Source organism: Helicoverpa armigera, chromosome 13, assembly GCF_030705265.1.
Source record: "Helicoverpa armigera isolate CAAS_96S chromosome 13, ASM3070526v1, whole genome shotgun sequence".
Taxonomy (NCBI): domain Eukaryota; kingdom Metazoa; phylum Arthropoda; class Insecta; order Lepidoptera; family Noctuidae; genus Helicoverpa; species Helicoverpa armigera.
Genome location: NC_087132.1, coordinates 189,070 through 214,736, shown reverse-complemented (window position 1 = coordinate 214,736; position 25,667 = coordinate 189,070). Strand labels below are relative to the sequence as shown.

The following is a 25,667-nucleotide window of genomic DNA, read 5'->3' as shown; positions in this document are numbered from 1 at the left end:
AAGTGGTGAAAGGGGGCGTTTTGGGGGTGCTGTCATTCTTGTAAAATGTTGACGTTAAAAAGTACTAATCGTATTAGCCTATATTTTAATAAATGATTTTGACTTTGACTTTGCACGCACTTGCTGTAGTTGGTATAAACCACGTCTACTTGACGCTGTACCATACCATTTGTAATAAACTATTGTGACAGAATCAATCCAGACGAGGACGAGCGGTTCCTAACAAAACCGTACTGCTCATCGCCAAGAATTGTCTAAAAACTATCCGTTCAAGGACTTTTGAAAAAAGGCAGATTTTTTAAATGGGGTGGTAGTTTTCCATGTTGGCTTTTTTTGCCCTTTTTGAAGAAAGGAGTGACGAAAGCAGACTTCCAAATCCTTGGGACTTCACCTTCAGAAAGAGAACGCTTAAATAGGATAGTGACAGGTTCAGCATGACTATCAGCACAAGTAACTATGAACAATGGAGGTATAAGGTCTGGTCCAGCTGGTTTGATTGGGATTAGGGATATGAGCAACGTTTATCTAGTTGTATTTAAAGGGTGCTAATTAAACGTATGCATGTTGCCTTCTAAATTACTAAGTCGGCCACAATTAACGAGCATCTAAATATTACTATCTTAGCTTAGCCACTAGTTATCTTCTAAGTAAACCACTCTAAATACAACTCAGCATGATGGTTATTTTTTAGCATCTAAATTTGTAGCATGCATTCTAACAGTAAACTTCTAAAATACTATAAATGACATCATAAAATATATTTATTTAGCTTCAAAATTTTTAACTCAGTACGTTTAAAATATAAATGTTCCCATGCGAGCTTATCGTCGCAGATGGTTTTCACGCTCACCATCGCAGCTTCGGCTTGCTGGCCAGCCTCAGCCGCGGTGGCGAGCGTTAAAACTACCTGCACCTCAGCTCGCAGGCCGCCTCGCTACGCGGTTTTGAATTGCACTCCAGGGGTAGGGCAGACGGGCACGCCACCATCGTGGCGGTAAGTCCCCTCTTTGAGGAGTGGCTCGGGAGGAGTCACGGCGCCCTCACGTACCGCATGACGCAGGTCCTCACCGGACACGGTTGTTTCGGGAGGTACCTGCACCGCATCGGTCGTGAGGAGGCGCCCGGGTGTCACCATTGTGCGGACAGCCCCGAGGACACGGTGGACCACATAGTCTAGGTGTGCCCCGCATGGGAAGGGCACCGCCAGGTCCTCGTCGAGGCTTTGGGCGGCGGCGACCTCTCGCGTCCGGCCCTGGTTCAGGCCATGGTCCGGGGCGAGAGGGAATGGGATGCCGTCGCCTACTTCTGCGAAGCGGTCATGCTCGAGAAGGAGGAGGCGGAACGCCAGAGAGTTCGCACCTCTCACCCCGGCCGCCGCGCTGGACCAGGTAGTCACCATGGGCGCCGGGTATCGCGAGATGACTCCCGGCCACCGTAGGCGTGGGTCTGTGGGCGGTGAGTTCGGGTGGCTCATCGTCCCTCTGTCTATTTAGACGACAGACCCGTGTCGACTGCGCGCGTTGTTCCACGCGCTCCTCAAAGAGATGTCAGCAACCCCAGCGGGGCCCAGCAGGGCCAAGGCCTGCCGGGGCTGCGGGTTGTTCGAAAGAGATACCGCGGCCCTGGTACATAAAAGGCCTATGACGGAACACGACGGTTTTTAGTCAGTAAGAGTTTGACACTCCCTCACCGCTGCTAACCCACAGCGGGATTGATGAGTTTTGACGTCGGAAAAAAAAAAAAAAAAGGCGTAGGGCAGACAAGACTACGTGGAGTCGGTTTTGCAGCGATTCGTTTTCTTCACTAACTTCAATTTTTAATACAATGTTTTTTTAATTGAAGGTTATAAATGGCAATATGCTAAATAAAAAGAATCCAAATTAAATTCTACCATAAAAAAAAAACTTGACTTGATGACAATGTATATAAATAAGAAGGACAAGTTACAATAATTGATGATCTTTTATTGAAGCTTTCTAGTAGATGGCGTTGTAAAATAGACGAATTAGTTTATTAGAGGCTATGTCAAGCCAAAGCTGTGGTGGTGAGCGTGAAAACCATTTGCGACGATAAGCTCGCATGGGACCGCCGGAGCCCTGCAGCGTCGGAGCCGCGACAGAAGCCATGCTTGCTGCATGTTGCACGCTTACTTCCATGCTGGGTCAATTAATATGGGATGTGTTATATTTTAAACAAAAAACTCAGTACGAGTAAAAAAATTAGCAACTAAGTAAATAAATATATTTTATGATGTCATTTAAGAAGTTTACTGTTAGAATGCATGCTACAAATTTAGATACAAAAAATAACCATCATGCTGAGTTGTATTTAGAGTGGAAGATAGCAAGTGACTAAAATAGTATTATTAAGATGCTCGACGCTTTATTAATTGTGGCTGACTTAGTAATTTAGAAGGCAACATACATTTTTAGGGCGAATAATGATATTAAAAAGTAGCCTGTTTAATTAGCACCCAAAAAATAAAACTTTTTTACTAATCAAGTGGTACAGACAGAGTATACATTTATTTTGAATTGTAGCACCATTTTATTTTTAAACCGAGTAGGTACTTAAATAAAAACTAACTGAAATATATATAACATTAGTTTATTTAGTGCCTTCTCAAATAAAGTGTAGGTATTTTTCAGTATAAGTATCGTATTATAGCGGGAACAGAAATTTTGTGTCTTCGTTAATAAATCAGAAATAATGCTGTGTGTAATGCAGGGTTCTTAAGATACAGCCTGGTGACAACCGGACATATGAACAGCGACTAGCGAGTCTTATTGATAGCGGGACCCTAAATAAATCATAATAAAGTGTTGGTATACCACACACACACATAAGCCTTTACTTTCACTAAGTACTTATTTCCTGTGATGACTTACCTATCACAACATATTCATTCGATTAATATTTATGCCTGTGGCATATCTGAAAGACAAACAACTGGCAGACAGATGCACAAACAAGTGATTCTACGCGGTTTATTTAATCCACTTGAAACCTCGAATCCTAAGGAAGTCCACAAAATCTAAACGAAGAAAAAAAGATAGGTACGGTTAGGTACACGTCGCGTGTGGGAGGACAATATCCGCTGTCAGCTGATGATGAGGTCGACAGAAACATTATGTTGAAGATGACAATGAGGTACCACAACCCTAGCAAGCATAGTCGTGCGAGTGGAGTCGTGCCGTGGAGGGTGAGCGGGGCGCGCGGCGGCGACGCGGCGGCGCGGGGCGTGGCGCGGCAGTGCCGGACCCGGCCGCGACCCGACGCGCCGCTCTCATGTCGCTGTTCTTCAAGTTCAGGAGCGGCGTGAGTATCGCGGCGTGTCCTCGCTGTGTTCTGCTATTATAGTGCTTTGTGGCTCCGAGCCTTTACCTGTGTCCTATCAAACTCAAATCGAACAAGCCTTACTTATCTGTTTTATTGGGTCCAGCAATGTCGTTAGGAATTTGTCTCGACTATACCTATCTCGCATTATTGCTACCCAATATGCATTTTTGTAACATAACCGACGACTGATGACGAGGGACTCGTGTAACTTTTTGAGTCAGATTGATATCACTATACCTACCTTCTTGTATAAAATTCCAACCAACATGCTTTACGATTATCAAATGGTAACCTACCTACATAACAATTTAAAATAAGTGAATTAGAAGTGTAGGTATCAGTAAATGTGATTTGGATATTGGGATGTTGGATGGAACTGTACCTTAGCAAGTACGAGAGTGAAACAGTGCCTCCATCCATAGCAATTGTAGTCCAGCATATCGAGTGAGTAGTAAACTACATAATGTGGTCGAGTGAGGTGACGGGCGCGTGTGTCCGCGGCGAGGCGAGGGCGCGTCGGTCGCCTCTCTGCTTTGTGTACTACATCGACAGTTTTATACTGTACTGTATAATTTTGAATTGTTATTTTTTTGAATTGGAGTCTTGACTAAAATAGCTCGGTAGGTAGGGAATATTGTAAAGTACTTATTTTAAACTTCATTTTTCTGGTGTTAAATAATTTTATGGTGATCGATCATTATATTTTACCAATTTTACTAAATACATAACCAATCAATCAATCAATTCATCTTCACACTAGCATACATTATGTTGTACAAAATTGTTAGTATATAAAAAACGTAAAACTATGTTAGTAGCACTTCACTATGCACTATGTCAATGTGGGTCCCTGTGGTACTTGTCCGCGGAAGCGACGGAACACCACGTCCTGTGGCCAGAAGTTGTCGTCCAACACGAGGTGCAGGAAACACGTCGGCACTCGCACCGCGAACGCCTTGAAGTTGGCGTTATGGCGCGACTCCAGCAGCTGTACTCTCGGCTTTCTCGACTCTCGTACTTCAGCTTCTGGCGCACGTACTCCACGATGTCCTCCGCCTTAGTGGTGTAGTGCAGGCGGGAGATGTACACCGGGGTGTTCGGCTTGGCGGCACGGGGTTTGATGTAACATGTCACACACTATTTATTATCTTACCTGATGGAGCTGAGTACCTGGGTGACTACTACTTGATTAATTGTTTAAGCTGCAGCAACTAGTATCGGAACATTTGGCTTCTTACTACAAACATGTAGATTCTTAGCTATCTACAAATAACATCGGGAACTCGTGACCCACAAATGATCGTGTTTTCTGAAGCATCCATCAACGAGTACGTACCGCCCCCAGCTCCTCTCCAATACTATGCTTTTATACCATGAAGCATGGAGCTCTCTTTAGGGTTCCCTACTCAAAGGGAAAAACCCTATTGTTTTCACTCCTCTGTCCGTCCGTCCGTCTGTCACCAGGCTGTATCTCATGAACCGTGATAGTTAGAGATTTCTTTGATCTAAGGTTAGAGAGTTGAAATTGCTCCCATGTAACAAATATGTTTTTTTGTTAATTTTTTCTCGATAACGATAACGGCAACAGGTAGATGCGGTTTTATAAATAATGGTACGAAGCCCTTCGTGCGTGAGTCCGACTCGCTCTTGGCCGGTTCTTTTTTCTTTTCTCGGGTGAGAATCATGTTTAATGTGTTTGAAGCTGAGTAAGCCGGCGAGATGATCTCCCGTTGCCAGACTTGCTTACATCTGACTCAAGTGTGCGGAACATGTGGCCGGGTGGGGCTCCACAACTCTTAGGAAAGCGATCGTGCCTCTGCGCCATTCTCGGGGCGCTCGCCAAGTCGATTTAGAAATTCGACGTAGCGCGTAGCGTTTTAGGGACCAGGATCTCGGGAATTTATTCAATTAAAACATTAAATAACTTTAAATCTTGAATTATTGGACTGAATGTAAGAAGTGACAAGCTTAGTATCAGAACCTCATGCTATTCTTTTTACATAGAACAATGTTTAAATATTTGTCCAGCTTGGAACAAAATATTAGGAATAAAACCAAAAGACTAAAAAGTTAACTACTCTACACTGCCCTACAGTTTTGGCAGCGACCAGTGGCGGATTAACGTATAAGCACTACAAGCACGTGCTTGGGGCCCCTGTTCTCCAGGGGCCTCCATCCTCTGCTGGCGTTTCATTTTATACCTACATTTTATCGAGATTCATCCACAATATGTCTGTAATCACAGTGCTGTTGATTGTTGTACGATCGCAGAGATTTTTTTTCAATTGTGCAGGTTCCCGATTCTCCTAATTTTACTTAAGCGACATACGATTCACGTTCGACTCGGTTTAGCCGAGATCCAATCCTGACTCGATTACGATTTAAGCGTATATGGCAATCCGCTATTTTTTCTTTGAAATAAACGTTTTTATCCTTTCTGTCATTCAATAATGAATCATTTTGTCTGCAAATGATTTACGATTGCAAAATGATTGTACAGCAAACTACCGTATAGACCAAAATCACCAAAATAGCAGACCAATCGCAAACCAATCGAATGTCATTGGAATACGATTCTTATATTAGTAGCAGAATGCGCGATAAGGTTAAAACTGCTATTCCGATCATATTGCGATTCAATTTCTATTCGATTTTGACAATATTAACTTAGGAGAATCGGGCCCCAGTTGTTATACCTACAATTTTAAAAGAATTAATAGGCAACGATAGCGTTTTGAAGTCGCTATCGGACACTCGTTGGGAAGCTCACGTGCAATACAACAAACATGTCCAAAAAATTTAGGATGCTTTAGATCAGTGGTTCTTAACCGGTGGTCCGCGGACGACTGGTGGTCCCCGGAGGCCTTCCAAGTGGTCTGCGGACCAACGTCGCGTTGACGTTGTTATCGATCTTACGTATATATCCATCTTACTTGTCCAACGAAACTTGTAGAAAGAAATGAAGGTTTGAAATGTAGCCCTTTTACGTAATTTTGGTCCTGAGTCTTAAAAAATAATCAAGATTTCGCGCTGGCTTCGCTCGCGTATTCAGAAACTATGTGCCTTCGTTTTTGCATTTGTCAACAAACAAAAAATTAAGTACGTTTGGGATACATTTTACCTCCGTGCGAGTAAGAAAAAAATTTAGCGCTCGCTTCGCTCTCGCATTTGTAACTACAAAGGCATCACGCTCGCTTCGCTCGGTCAATTTCTTCAACCTTCCATTCCTTCTATTTCCATTCAAGCAATAGAGTTGAATAGAGGGTCTACACAGGCTCTGTGCTTAGGGCCTCGGAGACTCTTAATCCGCCACTGGCAGCGACCCTCAACCTAGGCTACGGCCAGTATCATGAAGATCTTAGTTCTGCAAAATTCAGATTTATTTTTTCTTAAATATTTGACTGTCAAGAACTTCGATCAACAATACTACTAGATAAAGGATCAGGAACAAAAAGACGTCGGTGGCTACGGCACAAATGTGAACAATTCCAAATTCAAATCTACATTTCCTAGAAAAAAGTTTAATAATATAAACAACTTCAGTTTATTATAACGCTTCATGCTTAAAGATAAAGTTCAATTTCCTTTGTAAAATATATTTATTCACTAGCTTCTGAACGCGCTAATCTCAGGAACTACTGGTCCGATTTGAACAATTGTTCTTATTCTAACTCTCCCATAACGGGCCAGCTGGAAGAAATTTCTCTTGAAATAAGCTGTGCCTATGTACTATATGTTCTATCTTTCTTCTTTTCTGTATTCTGTGTGTGTATCTGTGTACATGAACTATTAAATAAATAAATAAATAAATTGTTTAGATAGCCCATTTATCGAGGAAGGCTATAGGCTACTTTTTATCCGGGTTCGTGCAGAGGTTCCCACGGGATGCGGGTGAAACCGCTGGCAGAAGCTAGTATTTACCCAATAAGTTCAGTTCGATTAAATTTGAATTGTGATCTTTCGGAGTTAAAACAAGTACATGGTTCACCTGTAACTGGCAACTGTGTGTGTAAGCCCTTTAAATTACTTGTATAACTTATTATTTTTGTTGATTTATAAACAGAACCAGTTGGTTCCTCTACATAGGTATAAATTAATAAAAAAGTACACCTATTAATTACTTTTAGGTTGAGGTACCTATATTATAACCGCAATCAATAAGATGACGCCGCATATCGAATGTTAACTTAGACAATACATTTGAATTGGAATATCTCGCCACTAGTCACTAGTCGACGCATTCTCTTAAGTGACTACTTAATTGAAGTACCTACTTATAACTAGGTAACATTTTAGTCGCGAGTTCAGAGCGTAACAAACCTCACACGAAAGTGTGAATGGTCTGAAGTCCCCGGACAGCGGCATTGATGCGAAGTTGCGGCCTTTAAACAATGTACTCTGTGCTCACAAACTTAGGCGTCTGTCCCCGGACGCGGCATTGATGCCCCTCAAAGCGGCGTCCGTCGCCACCTGCGTCCGCGAAGTGTGACGCGCGATCGTGTACCGGTCCGCTATGGCCGTGCTGTCAAAGCAAGCTGTGGCCGCTGCTGGTGGTCGCTGGTCGCTGTGCGAGGTGTCGCGCGATACGGGTCGGAGATGATTCTAATGACACGCCGCCACTGTTATTTTACTCATATGTATGAACACTGAGTAACGGTGTTCTCCCTGAATCGATCTCTGTGTTCGTCCAGCTATATGCGTGTTGGATTATATAAAGCAAAAACTAATACAACTTTGGTTGTTCTTTGTTCTATAACAATCTACTGTTTATTTAACTCTACACACACTGCGTGATCTTGTTAGACGGACGTATTGCTTCAAGTACCATTTAAAGTATATTATTAATATCAAATTAGTATATTATTTCTTTTAATCCCATACCTCCTATAGGTTATGGGCCCAGTGCGAAAAAGGACATTTAGTAGTGAGAACATTCAGTAGTGCTCTGTGTTTGTCCAAATAAATGTGACAATTGGATGAAAAGAAACATTAAGCCTAATGGAGAAAAGTTCGGAAATTTAGAATGTACACTGCTTGACTCGAATGGGAAAAGAATCTAATATTATAGTCGAACGGTCTTGTTGACGGACGTGTTGCTTCCGCGACTATGAAAGGAATGTAGAATAAATATTTCAAATTAAATTAAAACATTATTTCTTTTATCAGCTATAAATTAGAGGAGGACAAAAGCCCTGTAAAAGGATCACTGTTGAGACACTATCTGAAAAATATCGTTTTGCTTCCAGAAGTAAAATTAAAGTATACCAGTTTAAAGTTGTTGAAGAAAAATATAATAAAACAATACAGCACAAAGAAGAATACAACTTCAAGAATGGAAATTTAACGCAAAGGACACAAGGAACAGTTACAAAAGACAGACAAATATACAAATGCCCCAGAAAGGACAAGTACTGCCCTGCAAGAGGGAACGAAATCTTTTCAGGATTTGCGTTCATTGGAAAAAGACCACTCGACAATTAAATTCCTATTCCACATCATGGGAAAAGAATTAAATAATTTCAGGAAAAGTACATTTATTTCAGCAACTAATTTCAGTAAAGTTACAAATTATTGTTAAGTAAAAATTTAATTGCGCAAGCAGGATTCACCAAATATTTGACAAATAACACAAATTACAAAGTATAGAATTGATTGAAAACAATTATAATGGAAAAATGAAAAGCAGATTATTTCATAACATAAAGTATCTATTCCTTGAAAATGTCAGAATTATTAGCTTAGAGAAATAAATATTAACGGATAAATGCTTTATTACTTAAACTTTCACAAATATGATGGCTGTTATCACTGCAATTTAGAAACTAAGAAGAAAATATCACTTAACGATTGTTAAAACTATTAAACAGATAGTACGCTTAAAAACGGACTATGAAAGTTAAAGATAATTAAAAACTAATAAAAAGTAATACAAAAACAAAAACTATTTGAAGAATACAACATTATAACAAACTAATTCAAGAAACACGCAGAGGGCATGAAGAAACCTCTTGTTTTATGTTCAAAAGACAGACAAATATACAAAACAATACCCAGATGAGGACAATAGAGGATTGACCTGCAAGATTGAATTATATTTTCAGGATTTGCGTTCATGACAAGCGCATACCATTATGAAAAAGACCACTCGACAATTAAATTCCTATTAGATTCAGGAGCGTCTGATCACATCACAAATGAGAGATGATCTCTTCACATCGTTTGAATGTTTAAATCCTCCTTTAAAATTTCAGTAGCAAAAACAATACATTTATTTCATAAAAAAATAAAAATTACCATAAATCTTAATCATCAAAAAATGAGTGCAAGGAATACTTAAGTAATTTATTGAGTCCGAAGTAAAAAATAAGGAAATACCATAAAGAGCAGCAAGAACATTAAAATGATATTATGAAAAGGTAAAATACAAAGAAAGGTAAAAATAAAAAGGTATTTTAGAAAAATCTTATAGTTTAATAAATAAAATAAAAAAGCGCTTACCAAGATGAAAATAAAGATGATATTTTATGGCATCAACGCCTAGGACATATAAGTAAAACTAAATTCCTTTAGTTAAAATGTTAATATGATTGATTAATTAACATGAAATAAAAATACATAACTTAAATATAAGTTGAAATTATGCATAAAGGGAAGCAGACTCGAAATTATAAATTATAGACAAAAGTTACATTAAACGCCCATGTTTATTGTAAATTCAGATGTTTGTGGTCCTATAATATCTTAAATAAAAACAGAAATTATTTTGTTTTATTTGTTGATAAATGTAACATTATCCCACATATGTATAACTTACATCAGAAGTGCACATAATTTTAATTATGTCTTGCTAAAAGTGAGACTAAATTCAATTTCAAAGTAGTAAATCTTTATGTCTATCAGTGGTGAATACTTAACACCGTTTTGAAAATACTGTCGAGATAAGTTTATAATTAATGTTTTAAGAAGTTTTAGTCAAAGTTAAATGGTGTGTTGCAACAAAAAAACGCACAATGTTCTAGCTCGTGCTATGTTAAATGGCACTAAAGACATTTAACTTTTGGGGAAAGTATATACAGGTATTTAATAATCCCATACGCCTACGAAAGCTTAAGTCAATCTAATATCCATGTAGATGTGGCATGATAGGAAACCTAAGCGTTCATCTCAGGTTTTCGGTTCGAATGGCGTTAATATTCCCAGTAAAAATTTGACTAGGTCGGAAAGGAATTGGTAGGTTATGAACCCAATGGTTATAAAGTTTGTTATCTCTCAAATAACTGACTACGCTGTACATGGATTGAACGAAAAATTTTAGTCATTGCGAATATGGACTGAGCCCGGACCATGAACGGAGTAATAATACACTTCCCAAGACGAAACTGATAATGACTCCGTAACAAAATCAGTGTCTTATAAGTCTATAAAATGATTAAATGCTGATAGCTCTCAATCTGATGAAGTGCAGTACAAGCGATATTCGTGAAATCGGTAGTCATGACGAATACCGAATTATCGTGAAAATGCATCAGTGAAGTTATAATTTCGTGCAGATTAAGTAATTATGGCCTCGTGGTCACATCCGTGACGTCTGTAGTTTTCATAAGTTCGTATTCGTAGTGTATGAGTGAGTGGAGTGCAATGCGGAACAAGGATTATTCTTTGGTAGCGGCTCGCTAACTGATAGCCACTGTTTACATTACATTTCAGTTCAATGTAACAATTGCCAGCTGCCACTGTTTCTTGCGTGTTGATGGTACGATGATTCTTCATACATAATTACATACATAGCAATAGCTGCTATTAAAAGGATTCAATGTTATGACCAGCATAATAAAATGTTATGATACCCTTTATTCAGTTAGGTACCAAAAATAATTTCCATTTTTAGGCGGGTCAATTTAGACATAAAAATAGTGGTCAAATAACAATAACTCCCGGAAAGAAATATGTATTGGTGGAGAGCTTGGGTTTACCATTTTAAATAAAGTTTTAAAAGTCCCCATCGATCCCATGTGTGCTTCAAAAGTTATTCGGAGTCGCGAGAGCTAAGTTTTATCAAATCATCATCATCCTCCTGAATTTTTTACTTTTCCCAATTTTATTCGGGGTCGGCGTAGCATGTTTTTCCTTCCATACTCTTTTCTTGCTCATCGCAAGTAACATAATTTACGTAACTCAACATACATAAATGTAAAACTGGTAGGTTCTAAATGTAGGTAGGTATATTGGGTAAATTGGTATGAGCAAACGCGGCTTGGTTGGTGACCGATCGTTAACTTTATACCTAATAATGTTAAAATTAAAACTAAATATTCGGGTCGGCGTGGAACTGCTGAATGCGCGCGATTGATATCAATAAAACTGTACTTTGTACACACTGTTTCCAACCATATCGACTTTCACAATCCCCAGTTTCTAGGTGTCTTCTATATCCGCCCGTTCATGAAAACCTTTCACAAGATGACTATTTCCGCATCAATCCCATACCATGACACCGGTTTCGCATTTAGTTAAACTTTTAAACTTCTTTCTACCGCATGCATGCAATTGTCTTTCATTCGTCGCTTTTGTGGGCCAGCACTCTGATCCATACAGGACATCACGTCTAACCATAGTCTTGTGAATTTTCCCCTTAAGTTTAAAAGGAGAATGCGAGGGTCACAAATACTTTCTGTTACCTGCCGCCATTTCATCCAATCCAATCCTGCGTTAATTCTGTGCGTAACTGTCCGACCTAATTCGCCATCAAGTTGTCAAGCGCTATGGCTTCAGGACTGGGGCCCGATTCTCCTAATTTTACTTAAGCAACATACGATTCACGTTCGACTCGGTTCGACTGAGATCCAATCCCGACTTGATTACGATTGAAGCGTATTCATTACGTAGTACGTAGTATTCATTCCGCTATTTTTTCTTTGAAATAATTTTGTCTGCAAATGATTTACGATTGCAATATGATTGTACAGCAAACTACCGTATAGACCAAAATCACCAAAATAGCAGACCAATCGCAAACCAATCGAATGGCATTGGAATACGATTGGTCTTATATTAGTAGCAGAATGTCCGATAAGGTTAAAACTGCTATTGCGATCATATTGCGATTCAATTTCTATTCGATTTTGACAATAATAACTTAGGAGAATCGGGCCCCTGGAACCGAAATCGCAGAGCTACATGCTAGGTCATACAAACAGGTTCATACAATAGTGTGTGCTACTTTGCCGGGACACGGCCGCCGTCTCCGCCACGCTCACGCTTACGCTTTGTTACAGGCTGGATATCGTTTCGTCATGTTAGTTTAGCTAGCTAATTTTCACCTAGGCTAACAATGTTATAAAACAAGTCTAGTTGTATGAATTTCTATTCAGACGTGGATGTTGACAGCCAATGTTTTATTAATTGATGTTCCAGGTTAGGTTATTGTAAGCAACGATACCCGACCTCCCACCGTGGTAATGTAGGCAATACGCTGCTTCTTATCTATGTTAGGTGCTCACCCCTGCCTGCCAACTGCCTAACAGGACAGTCAGAAAAATGTAATAACCGCCGTAAATTAGGTACTTAAGCAGGGTAAAAACCCAGTGGTCAGCTTGTTAGTGGAAAATAAAATTCTAACTTTTTTTAAACTCTTATTTTAATAATGTTCTATTCTAGCGCGTACACTTTGTTTCGAACCATTTAAGAATGTATGTTAAAAAAATGGTGCGATATGTTATAGCGACGAAACATAATGCCAAATGGAAGCTCTGGAAGAGCATTATTGCAGCCAATTTGAATCCCAGACCATACGAACATAGTGTTCAATATTTACGTCCCTTAATAAGTTGGTCTTTAACACGTTGTACTGTTGAAACGTAGACTACATACTGTATGGCTAAACCATAACGAAAGTGAGCTAAAAGGAAGGGCTATGCTCGGAGTGTCTCTGGTGGATACAATTCGCAACGAAGTGATCCGTCAGAGGACTAAAGTCACCGACATTGCTTCCTTGTTCGCATCTGAACAATCACCGGCTATTTAGGACACGGACAGTCGTCACGGATATCTTGTAGACCTACGTGTTGGGTCCAAGTACCGTAGAGCAAGTGGAGACGATAAAGATTTCAGTAGTCGCGGCAATTGGTATATTGATTTCCTTTCATCCCATACCAGGAATAATTTGTACATTAAATAAGACTGACGAAGTGCTGATACTATCTCTTATGACTCTGTTCTATTCGGTCGTGGATTGCGAGTGCGCTATGTGCATCGCAGTGTTCTGTACCCATCATCCGTCCAGTCATCCGCCTCCCTTACAAGTATTTTGTTTGGCTTATAAAGATCATAATTCATATCTTACAGTAGTTACATGTATATTAATGTGCAGTACTGTAATTCTTTTTAGATTTTGAGATCCTTGTATTCACCTTAATTGGGTCAACAAAAACAATTGAGTAATTGAGATAAATCTAACGATAGAACTTCGCGGTGTAGGATCAAAATTAGTGGATATGTAAAGAATAACATGCCACGTGTTTTCACACATACCATTAGAACCCTACAGTGCTGAAAAGAAAATGGATTGAGCTTGATGATTTTGAATTGCGTTGCTAATTGTGAACTGAGCCCTGTTGTGTACGTAACAGAAACTGGCCATAATTGATTAGATCTCTGCTGTGATCTTTCATCCCCGATTGTTTATAGTTTTATGGGTACAGCCGGTGGAAGAAGTAAAAGCGACAACCTCATACATCTGATGGCAACACCCAGAACAAGAATCGAATATATCAATATCTTAGCTTGGCGAAACGAAGTATTACCGATGTTAGCCACTTGGAATATATAAAAATAATTATTTGGCTGTCCAAAAAATACAGAGTAACCGCGGCGTCCATGTCGTTAGCTGTTTGTACAACGCGATAACAATATGGCGATAAACTTGACGATATGTGGCCACACAATTCTCCGTTTCAGAAGGAAGCTTAATCGGTGACTCGTTTACGAGTGCGAAGTACCTAAGTAGGAACTCAGTGACATTTATAATTTCGTGCAGATTAATTGAATTTTGGCACAATTATGGTTAGATCCGTGTATCGACTGTAGTTTTCATAAGGTATTCGTAGTGTTTGAGTGAGTGGCAATGCGGAACAAGGATTATTCTTTGGTAGCAGCTCGCTACTGATATTTTATATTACATTTCAGTTCAATGTAACCAGCTGCCACTGTTTCTTGCGTGTTGATGGTACGATGATTTTCATACATAATTACATACATAGCAATAGCTGCTATTAAGAATTCAATGTTATGACCAGCATAATAAAATGTTATGATACCCTTTATTCAGTTAGGTACCAAAATTTCCATTTTAGGCGGGTCAATAGACAAAATAAATAATAAAATAACAATAACTATTGGTTTTTATTTTAAATTTTGTTTTAAATTTAAATAAAGTTTTGTCCCCAGCGAAGTTTGTGCTTCAAACAGTTATTCGGAATTTATTTTATCAAATAATATTTAAATTTTTACTTTTATCAAATTCGTAATCTCGCAGTAAAGCATTTCTCCATCCAATTTCATAAGAGTTGGTAGGTAGTATGGTAAAATAAATGGTAGGAAATTGGTAAATTGGTATACAAAATTTTTGGTAGGTCGGTAATTTTATTTTTAAAATGTGGCCTTATGACCGATCGGGTAACTTTATACCTAAATATGTGAATATAATAAATTCTCCAAAACCTGAATCCGCCATCGATATCAAAAAACGGTCATGTACACTGTGCCAAAACTCGCTTATGATCCATCCATCATCCGCGCATGACAGCCGGTTTTGCAAAAACCTTGCGTCAAAAGATGATTCTATTCCTGCATGGACATGCGTCAAGATGACAGATCCATACACGACATTACGTAAAAATATAATCTTTAATTACCCTTTTTTAAAATCAAATGCAAGGGTTCATAGTCGTGTTACCAGCACCTTTCATCCAATCCAATCATAACGTGCGTAATGTCCGTAATTCCCAAGTTAAAAGGCTATTTCAGAGGGGGCCCGATAATAATTTTACTTAACCATACGCCACGTTCTCTATCCAATCCCTGTGATTACGTTGAAGCTGTCCGAGTACTAGTATTCATCCGCCATTTTTCTCAAAATATTTTCAAATGACTACGATTCCAATTGATTGTAAACTACCGTAAGACCAAAATCACCGTGCAGACCAATCGCAAACCAATGGAATTGAACGATTGGTACTTATATTAGAGCGAATGTGGTAAAACTGCTATTGCGTCATTTTCAATTTCATTGATTTTGACAAGTAACTAAGTATAGAACCGAAAACCAAGAATAGCTAGAAAAACAGGCATACAATAGTGTGTTACTTTGGGGATTGGAACCGTATTACGCTCACGCTTAATGTTTGAATAGGCTGGATAATTTCTCATATTAGTTTATAGCTAATTTCACCTAGGCTAACAATGTTATAAAACAAGTCTAGTAGTATGAATTTCTATTCAACCGGAATTTGAGAGCCAATGTTTTATTAATTGAAACCAGGTTAGGTATTGTAAGCTACGATACCCGACCTCCCACCGTGGTAATGTACAATACGCTGCTTCTTACGCTAGTTTTGTGCCTTGTGTTAACAGGACAGTCACGAAATGCAATGCTTGGCCAGATTACCGCCGTAAAAAAATTAGGTACTTAAGCAGGGTAAAAACCCAGTGGTCAGCTTGTTAGTGGAAAATAAAATTCTAACTTTTTTTAAACTCTTATTTTAATAATGTTCTATTCTAGCGTATACACTTTGTTTCGAACCATTTAAGAATGTATCTTAAAAAAATGGTGCGATATGTTATAGCGACGAAACATAATGCCAAATGGAAGCTCTGAAAAGCCAATTAGTTACGACCAACATAGTGTTCAAACCATTTTAAAAGACCAGGGTCAAGGGTCTTTAACCAAGGCGTCCTACTGGGGCGAAACGCGGAGACTTACTTACATACTGTATGGCTGGTCCATACCATAAGTTGAAAGTCGCAGCGTAAGGAAACACTATGCGGAGTGTTATGGTATAAATTCGCAACAATGATCCGCAGAGGATAAAGTCACCGAGGCTTCCTATTCGCACACTGACCAGTGCACAAGCATGTTAGCAGACGGACGGACAGTCGATAGAGCAGATAATACTTGTAGTGTACCTACCGTGTTTGGGTAACGTAAACGTAAACGTAGAGCACAGTGGACCGACGATTTAAAAGCGCACTATGCATACAATTGGCTGATATGAAAACAGTTTCAAATCTCCAAAGCGGAATTTTAACTTACGACTGACGAAAATGAGAGATCAATCTATCTCTCTATGACATCTGTCTCTTATTTTGGTCAGTGGATTGTTGAGGTAGACGCTATGTCGCATCGCAGTGTCCATCCCCTCCGCCTCCTTACAAGTATATGTTGTATAGAAGATCAAGTCTTCGTAGTTATGTATATTAATGTGCAGTTCTTAATTTTTAGTTTCTGAGATCCTTGATTCACTTATTTTTCAACAAAACAATTGAGTAATTGAGATAAATCTAACGATAGATACCCCGACGGCTGTAATCCGAGATCAAAAATATATGTGGATATGTAAAGAATATTACATGCCACATTCTTTTCACACATACATACAAAAATTAGAACCCTAAAAGATGCTGAAAAGTGAAAAGTTTGAGTACTTGCTTTTAATGAGGCTGTTTTTCCTTTCAGCGTCTGTCTCATTGTAACATTGTACCCTAACATACATAACAGAGTACTATAATAATCTGATTAGATCGCCAAGGCGCGGCTTCTTTCATCCCTAATAATGTTAAAATTGAAACGGGTAACCTGAATGCGTATACAATCGAAACTGTATACAATCTTCTCAGCACGGAATCTTTTGGTCGTCTATATTTTCATATAAAATTCAAAGCCTACGCAAACTAATGTAGAATATGTTAGCCGGAATTCTTTTAGAATGCGCCAGCACAGTTTGAGCCTGGAGACAGTCACACCTTAACCGTCCGTCCTACTGCGCCGGTAGCCGCCAACCCGCTGTACTCGCGACAATATGGCGGCGCTCGAACTTAAGCACATCGTGTAGGTACTGGACCAATCCCGACTTTACGTATGCGTAGTACTAATTGGTAACTCGTTGAAATTTTGGCAAATATTGCAGCGTCAGCAAAGTTACAAGAACAATACTCTTTGAAAGTTGGTCTTATAGCTGTATAATTAAAAGTATTGCGAATATACTAAGGGTTATTGCACCGAGAGGGTCCTCTCGCTATCACTACAGGTTTGCTCGTGAAAATACAGCACGTCGGGGCTACACACCGCTACGAGATTTTGCGAAGAAAAAAACATTACTACATGTCATTCAGTGTACTTCTATCAGTAATTGTTATTGGGTGAACCTAAAGACATTAAACATATGTAAAATCTCTACATTCTCAATTCTTTATTGCATTCCATAATGTATAACAGGTTGTTGGTAGGTTATAGATTAGTCACTTGTTATGGACCCTGTTAAACTCAACAATAATAGTAGCGCGTACAGGAGTTTCGAGCATTGTGTGTTATATTACTATGGACAATCATAATGTAAGTAAGTTCAAGATTTTTATATTATAATTATTACATTGTTTATTCAATTTTCTTTTTATATATTAGGTTTTCTAATGGGACGGTTTGTATTTTTTTTTAATATAAGTATGTATGTAGATGTTACGTTACGTTTCAAGCAGAGGACCACCATTATCATGTTAGGGAGTTAGCAGATTCTTCGTAGAAATTGTTTATTAAGGCCGTGTCCGCTTTACTCTTAGCTGGGGTACTGCCGTAGGTATTCTATTTGACTTATAATATAACTAATGTGACAGATTGTATATTTTATAAACTCGGTTAAAAATAAATCATCAGAAGGTAAAATAAAGCACCTTAGACCTCGCGTTCTTACCGTTGTTACATGTACATTACATAATTCTTCTGCCATTGAGGCGTTCACAAGACATTGTAAATCCGGAGGATACCCCGACGCTTGATCCGAGCACAGCCTCGCTCGACCATCGAGTGTCATGCCACACATGTACGAGCACATCGAGGCAAGCAGCACTTGTGCATCAGCTGGCAAACGCGTGAGACGTCGCCTACTTATTACGAAGTCACTACTAACTCACAACTTATTATTGAAAAAATCAATTTCAAAATTAAACTTGACTGCAAAACTGCACTTTTCGAACGTCAGAAATTTACAAAGAAGACAGCCCCCAAAACGCCCACCCTTCACCACTTCCTATGTGTTTTTCCTGTGTCTGCGCAAATGCTCGTGCACTATATGTCCTGCGTAGTTGGCTAATCTCCTTTCCGCAGAACAGCCGCCGTAGCCGACCTCGGCTAGGCATCATCATCGTGTCTCTTTGGGAAGAAGTGGCGCACTGACTCCCCACTAACACATTGTACAAGCAATATACATTTGATATAGAACATTGGCAGCACCCAAAGTCCAATTAATGTGAAAATAATAGCGACGTGTATCGGTTCTTCAAGATTTTATGTCATCAAATGATTTCTAGAGCATTGCAAAAACTTACTTTTTGCTTTATATTGTACTAGCTTTTGCCCGCAACTTCGTTCGCGTGGAATAGTGACTACCAGTCATTTTGTGTGATAAATATTGTATTATATGTTGAATAATTTTACATTTATATCAAATGTAATAAAACATTCTCAATTCTTTCTAAAGTTTCAAACTTATGTTGTACCATTATTTCACACAAATCGGTTCAGTAGTTTAGGCGTGAAGAAAAGACAGACAGACAGACAGAGTTACTTTCGCATTTATAATATTAGTTTGGATTTCTTTGATCTGAGGTCTTGACATACATTCGAATAGCATGTTACCGTACTCATAACTTTCACATAGGCTACCTTTTAAAGAACAAACAACTAAGCGAAACGATCTGCTGTCTAGATACTTGGTGTAAATACTTGGTGCTACGCAATGTTATAAAAACTTCTTGGCGCAAACTCTTGGTAAATAACTCTAATCTTAATAACAATCGAATAGCTGCATAGGCACATCCGTTGATAACTACTCACAATATCGATATCATGCCACTGCCCATAGCACTTGTCATATAAAAATTCGCCTACTTATAGAAGTATTTGGACTATCTATATTGAAAAAGAGAAGTTGTCATGTTCGGTTTTGAAAACGCCACCTATTAGTGTGAATACAACAAGATGTAAGGTAGCTTAATCTTGCTTTTGAATACCGCAGCAGGTGCTGCGTGGCAATGGAGTGCGGCGGGCGGATATAGAACATCAGCCCCCTTCCGCAATGTGAAAATAAAACCGCTCTCTCCACCGAGCTGATTTCAAGTCGGGGCTGCACGTGAACTTCAGCGACAAGGGCGAGGTAGGTGACCGATGAATGTAATGACTTGTCACTTGCAACTTACCTTATTGTCTAAAAACTCGTTGTGGTAAATTCGGCATCACTTGCATGTCTGTCTTCAAACGTGGCAAGTGCCAACAACATTCTCCCACTCCTTTTGTTAAAGAGACTTTCTCTTCTTCAATCGCGAAAAGTAAATTATAAGTATAACGGTACCTGGACTGTTTATAAAGGTGTTAGATACCAACCCTGATAGAAGTGGTCATTGTCGCAGGTGAAGGAGCGGCGCGAGAAGTTCCTCACGGCTAAATACGGCAGCCACCAGATGGCGCTGATCCGCAAGCGACTCGCTGTCGAGATGTGGCTGTACGACGAGCTGCAGAAGCTCTACGACACGCCGGTGAGGCCCCGATACTTGCTACTCAGTCGCTAACCTATGTCGTTCCTTCGTTTCCTTGGTCGTCCACTTCATACATAAATCATGCCAACCCTTCCAACAAAGCAGTCAGTCCACTGTTCTCCATGCCTTTTTCCTGAGCAACCACCATTTGGTTAAGCTGTCCTTCCTCTTTGTTACATCTTTCAGTCACTTTTTGTACTAGCGCGTTCATTGACACGAGATCAGTGAGGTAGGTATTGCAGACAGGACCTCGTCAAGCGTGAATGCAACGTTCAGTCCGCGCAGGTACATTAAGGCTACGCGCAGACCTTAACCCTTTGAGCATAATGGCACAACCTTAAGCGTAACGGCCTCTACGCCCTAGGACAGCCGAGATAGAGTTATAGATAGTGCTCAATATGGATATGGGATGGAGCCAAAACATGACAGAAAGTCTTCAGAGGGTGCGATACATTCCCGAGGCGTTTTCGAGTACCCATGTGGTTTATCAGCGGTGAGGAGTGTTTTATAACGACTAAAACCATTCCAGAGTCAAGCGAGTATCAGACTCCGCGGATCTCATTTTTATAACCGTTGTTCTTTAAAACCATTGTTTCACCCCGCGGTTGTTTCGATCAAAGACCCCACCGCTGCTAGTTGTTCAAAAGTTGGTAAAATTACGAAAAAGTTACCTGGTACATAAAAGGCCTACGACGGAACACGACGGTTTTTAGTCAGTAAGAGTCTGACACTCCATCACCGCTGCTAACCCACAGCGGGAGGGGTCATTTGACGATTTTTGCCATCATTTAAAAAAAGGCGGTAGAACCCGTTACAAAAGTATTAACGAAGAATATCTAGACCCCAGAACTTTTTTGTTGACTTTTTATCGACGTTTTCTAACAAAATCGTTTTTTTTTTAAGATTTATGAAAGGATCATAAACAAGTTTATTTATAATATTGTGTCTTTTTTACAGGGTAACTCTCATTCAACCCTCTCATCAAATGTGATCCTAATTTAGCAACTTTTGAAAAATCAAAGGATAGTTAATTGTATCCATGATGAGTGTACATAATAAATGCGAAGATTACGTAGAATCTCACAAAAAAACATTTTTATCTTGAACTAGCTTCTGCCAGCGGTTTCACCCGCATCCCGTGGAAACCTCTGCACGAACCCGGATAAAATGTAGCCTATAGCCTTCCTCGATAAATGGGCTATCTAACAACGAAAGAATTGTTCAAATCGGACCAGTAATTCCTGAGATTAGCGCGTTCAAACAAACAAACAAGCAAACTCTTCAGCTTTATAATATTAGTATAGATGTAATCTTGTACATAGTTTACAATATGCTTGCTTACAAAGTCAGACTTTTATGTGAGTTTTGAACCTCTTGTCGTTCAGTTTCAAAATGTTAGTTGATTAGAGAGATCAGCCAACTGCGCAGGCCACTATTATAGTGCACAAGCATTTGCGCAAACACAGGTGCACTCACTATTCACTTTCATACCCCAATCCGACTCGACTGGAGACAGATCAGGCGCAGCACCGACATTTACGTGCTCTCCGATGCACGGGTGTACCAATCACCAACTTCCAGGCTCCGGGCTACTTTGTGAAAGTCTTTTATTTATAGCGATTTCGGCCCAACTAAGGAATCGAACCCGAGACCTCGTAATAGCCGCACTTGCGACAGCTAGACCAACGAGGCAGTTGGTATATTATTATAACGTTTGACACAATATTCCATGCAAGATGTCTGTAATTTACAATAAACTCAAAAATCAATCAATCACAAATCGGTCAGCTGTTTAGATTTCTAACCATTTAATATGTTTAGCTTCTTGCATGCAGGCAATAACACTATTGCAGCCCAATCCTAATTTTTGTAACGCATTACAAATTGCAGAAAGATAGCGGCGGAGGGAGCGGAGGGGGCGGCGCGACGGGCGCGGCGAGCTCGCAGGAGGTGGAGGTGGACATCGACGAGCTGCTGGACATGGACAGCGACGAGCTCCGCCGCAGACACCTCACGGTGCGTGCCCGCTGCTACTCCAGACACTTCTTTCATTAAGCCCGATTCCCTAGTGTGTCTGTGGCTTGCGCATTTTTTGAGTGACCCAATTTTAGTTTAAATCAAAATTTTAAATACTTCACGAAATGGACAAATTTATGGTGCATCTACACGGTGCAAGTAGCATGTAATGCAATGCTTGCAAGCATTTTAAAAACGTGCGGATCCAGCGACTCGCGCGTGTACCAAAGGGAAATACCGCAGTTTCCCGACTATAGCCCGTACCTATCCCGAACCCACTAACTCAGAAAAAATTTAATACATAGCTCGAAATAGCAAAGTGTACAGCGACATCTCTCTGGAAATTAGGTTACCACTCTGCAAAAACTAGATGGGTTATGTTTGTTGGGTTCTCAGTTGTAATTTTGGATTACGTGAACTGAATTTAAAACTTCTTTTTATATTTGAAACTAGATTTCCGCCCGCGTTGAGTTTCGGTTATATCGCGTCTCCAAGAGAACTCTTCAAAAGTCCGCGATGAAAAATATCCTGTGTTCTTTCTCAAGGTCAACTCTATATCTGTACCAAAAAAAATATTGCATCTCCGGTTAAATTAGTCGATCTTCACACTGCCCCGTAACATGCTGCATATTGCGTGTCGCTGTCGACGCACCTACGCGCGTTCCTGCGGGAATCCAGATCTGCAGCATCGTGCGGGTTTTTTGCGCACTCACGCGTGTCATGTATGCAGATGAGCTCTGTTTCGTGGCTGAATCCCCTGAAGTCCTGCAACAGCTAGTCACGAACCTTCACAAGCAGTGCTGTACATTTGGTCTAAAAATCATTATCAAAAAGACAGATCACAGAAGTGATGTCTTTAGACAATCACGGACGTCAAGAACTGGCCATTATGCTTGGTGAAGATGTCCTGAAGCAGGTCGATAAATTTAGATATTTGGGGAGCACTATAACAGCAAAGTGCGACCTTGACGCCGAAATCAATAGCAGAATTGGTGCTGCAGCCGCTGCTTTCGGCAAATTCGACAAGAAGGTCTTCAGCTCCCATGACCTAAAGATATCCACAAAGGTCTCTGTGTATATGGCAGTTGTGTTGCCTTGTATACTCTACTCAGCGGAAACATGGACACCGTACCGACGCCACATCAAGCAACTAGACCGCTTCCACCTCAAATGTCTGCGCAAAATATTAAATATCCGTTGGTTTGATCGCGTGCGTAACACAGAAGTATTGAGGAAAGCCAATGTAGGTGGCATTGAAGCATACCTCATGAGGAGACAGCTTCGTTGGTGCGGGCATGTACTGCGCATACTAGAGTGGCCAAGCGCATCCTCTACTCCGAGTTGCAGGAGGGCAAGCGGAAACGTGGCGGACAGCTGCTGCGATACAAGGATGTGCTGAAGCGCCACATGAAAAGCTATTCCATTGATCCGTCTCAGTGGGAGAATCTGGCATCCAACCGCAGAGACTGGAGAAGCCGCGTTAAAGCCAAAGTCTTTGACTTTGAAGCACGCCGGCTTTCTGAGTTGGATGCCAAACGAGATGAGTTGAAAGCTCGACCACCGGTAGCTATCAACTACAACTTTCTGGCTGGTACCCTGACATGTCCGCAGTGTGCGCGGACTTTCACGCACAAAATTGGATACTCCAGCCACATGAGAGCACGCGCACGCCATTAGGGTCGAAGTGGTCGCCGTTGCCGAAATCGGCGTGGAAGAGATTAGATTAGACATAGGATAAAAACTTGACACTCAAGTGTATGCCTGAAAGTACTATTCAACAGTGAAGGTTTGAAGCTGAACTGATGATGGAGACCAGAGAGGGTCGAGGGAACTCGACAACTGAATATGTGAACTACCTCGTGTTTGGGCTTATATTATTTGTATTGACGAGACCTTTGCAACAGTGAAGGTTTGGAGCTGACCTGATGATGAAGACCAGAGAAGGTCGAGGGAACACGACCAGTGGCGGATTTACCAATAGGCCAAGTAGGCCAGTGCCTAGGGCGGCAGATTTAGAGGGGCGGCAAATTTAACTTTTGTTTGTTTACAGATTTTTTTAAATAATTATACGAGTACAAATGCGCGTGATCCGCATGAACGCGCGTGGATGCATTTTCAGTGTGTTGGACTGTGCGTGTTTTCCATACAAACGGAGACACTTTCAAACAACGGAAGAACACGCATCCACGCGCTACGCTGCATCATGCGGGGCAGTGTGATAATCGCCTACACACTTGTTTGGGTACTTTTGTGTCCCAAAAGTAAAAAATTTCGCGCTCGCTACTTTTTTACTTTACGGGACTTTTTTTTACTTGTTTTGGTACTGTACTGTTCCAAAAATCAAAAATTTCGCGCTCGCTACGCTTGCGGTTTCTTCTCTTTACACTGGTTTTTCTCACACATGTTTGGGTACTTTTGTGTCCCAAAACTAAAAATATTCGCGCTCGCTGCGCTCGCGGCTTTTTCACTTACCTCTGCTTTTTGGAAAACTAGTAAGTTTGCAGTGATCTGACTCCGGTTTCTTTATGTTAAACCTAGCAAAAAGCATTTTTAAGTACTTCAATTATAATTAGTGCTCAATAGGTAGTCGAATGGATGCTACGCCGCCACTAATCATAGCAACCGAACGAATTAACCGATTTCAATTTAGTTTTTTCTTGTATTACGGGTGTTTTACGGGCGAGTATTCTTAGACATGTTTGATGAAAATCGATTGAGCCGTTTAAAAGTTACAGAGGTTTTACGCTTTAAAGTCGCTATCAAATAAACTTGTCAGGTCAACATTAAACTCTTCAGTATATAAGTAGAGGGTTGCAAAAATAATCAAGTAAATGACAGAAATATCATTAAGTCACAATCATTAGGGGCGGCAAATTTGTAAATCCGCCATTGAACACGACAACTGAATATGTAAAATACCTCGTATTTGGGCTTAAACTATTTGTATCGATGAGAACTTTCCAGTTATACTGATAGTGACAGCTATTCGTATCACTGAAAAGTTGTAATTAAAAAATCTTGTTTACAAAAAATTAAACGGACTTCCAAAAACCCTAAAAAGCAAAAAATAAATAATTTTAGGTGCATCGGCCTAGAAGTCGGTGGCAAAATTAACTTAAGAACATTCATTAGAAACCGACTTCAAGACCGATGCACCTAAAATTAGTTTTTTTTTTGCTTTTTAGTGTTTTTGGAAGTCGGTTTAATTATTTTGTAAAAAAGTTTTTAATTACATAATTGAAAAATGTTTACGTAAGCATGGGGTAAAAGCTTTACTTACTTTTGCTGACAAGGGGGATGGGGGGGGGGGGAATAATTGTAATAAATCTGCTTACGTAATATTTGAACGGCTCCTTTCAAATCAAAAAATAAACCACAAAAAAAATTACCACTGAAAACCCAACATACCATTCAGTTTATCCCCATTTACGGAACCCTAAAACAAGTTATTTTTTATATTTCAGATTTTACTAGCGGATGCCAAAAAACCACAAAAAGATGTACACGTA

General features: G+C 39.9%; 1 protein-coding gene across 1 annotated transcript in view; it reads left to right on the top strand.

The window, feature by feature from the left end:
- Window positions 1-7,852: 7,852 nt before the first annotated feature.
- Window positions 7,853-25,667, top strand: part of LOC110376881 (protein phosphatase 1 regulatory subunit 14B) — a 36,805-nt gene continuing 18,990 nt past the window's right edge. Inside the window, exons 1-5 of the mRNA XM_064037545.1 lie at window positions 7,853-7,928; window positions 19,717-19,763; window positions 20,017-20,142; window positions 22,033-22,158; window positions 25,623-25,664. Of these exons, the coding sequence (XP_063893615.1) occupies window positions 7,853-7,928; window positions 19,717-19,763; window positions 20,017-20,142; window positions 22,033-22,158; window positions 25,623-25,664 (417 nt within the window). The remainder of the gene's footprint in view (window positions 7,929-19,716; window positions 19,764-20,016; window positions 20,143-22,032; window positions 22,159-25,622; window positions 25,665-25,667) is intronic.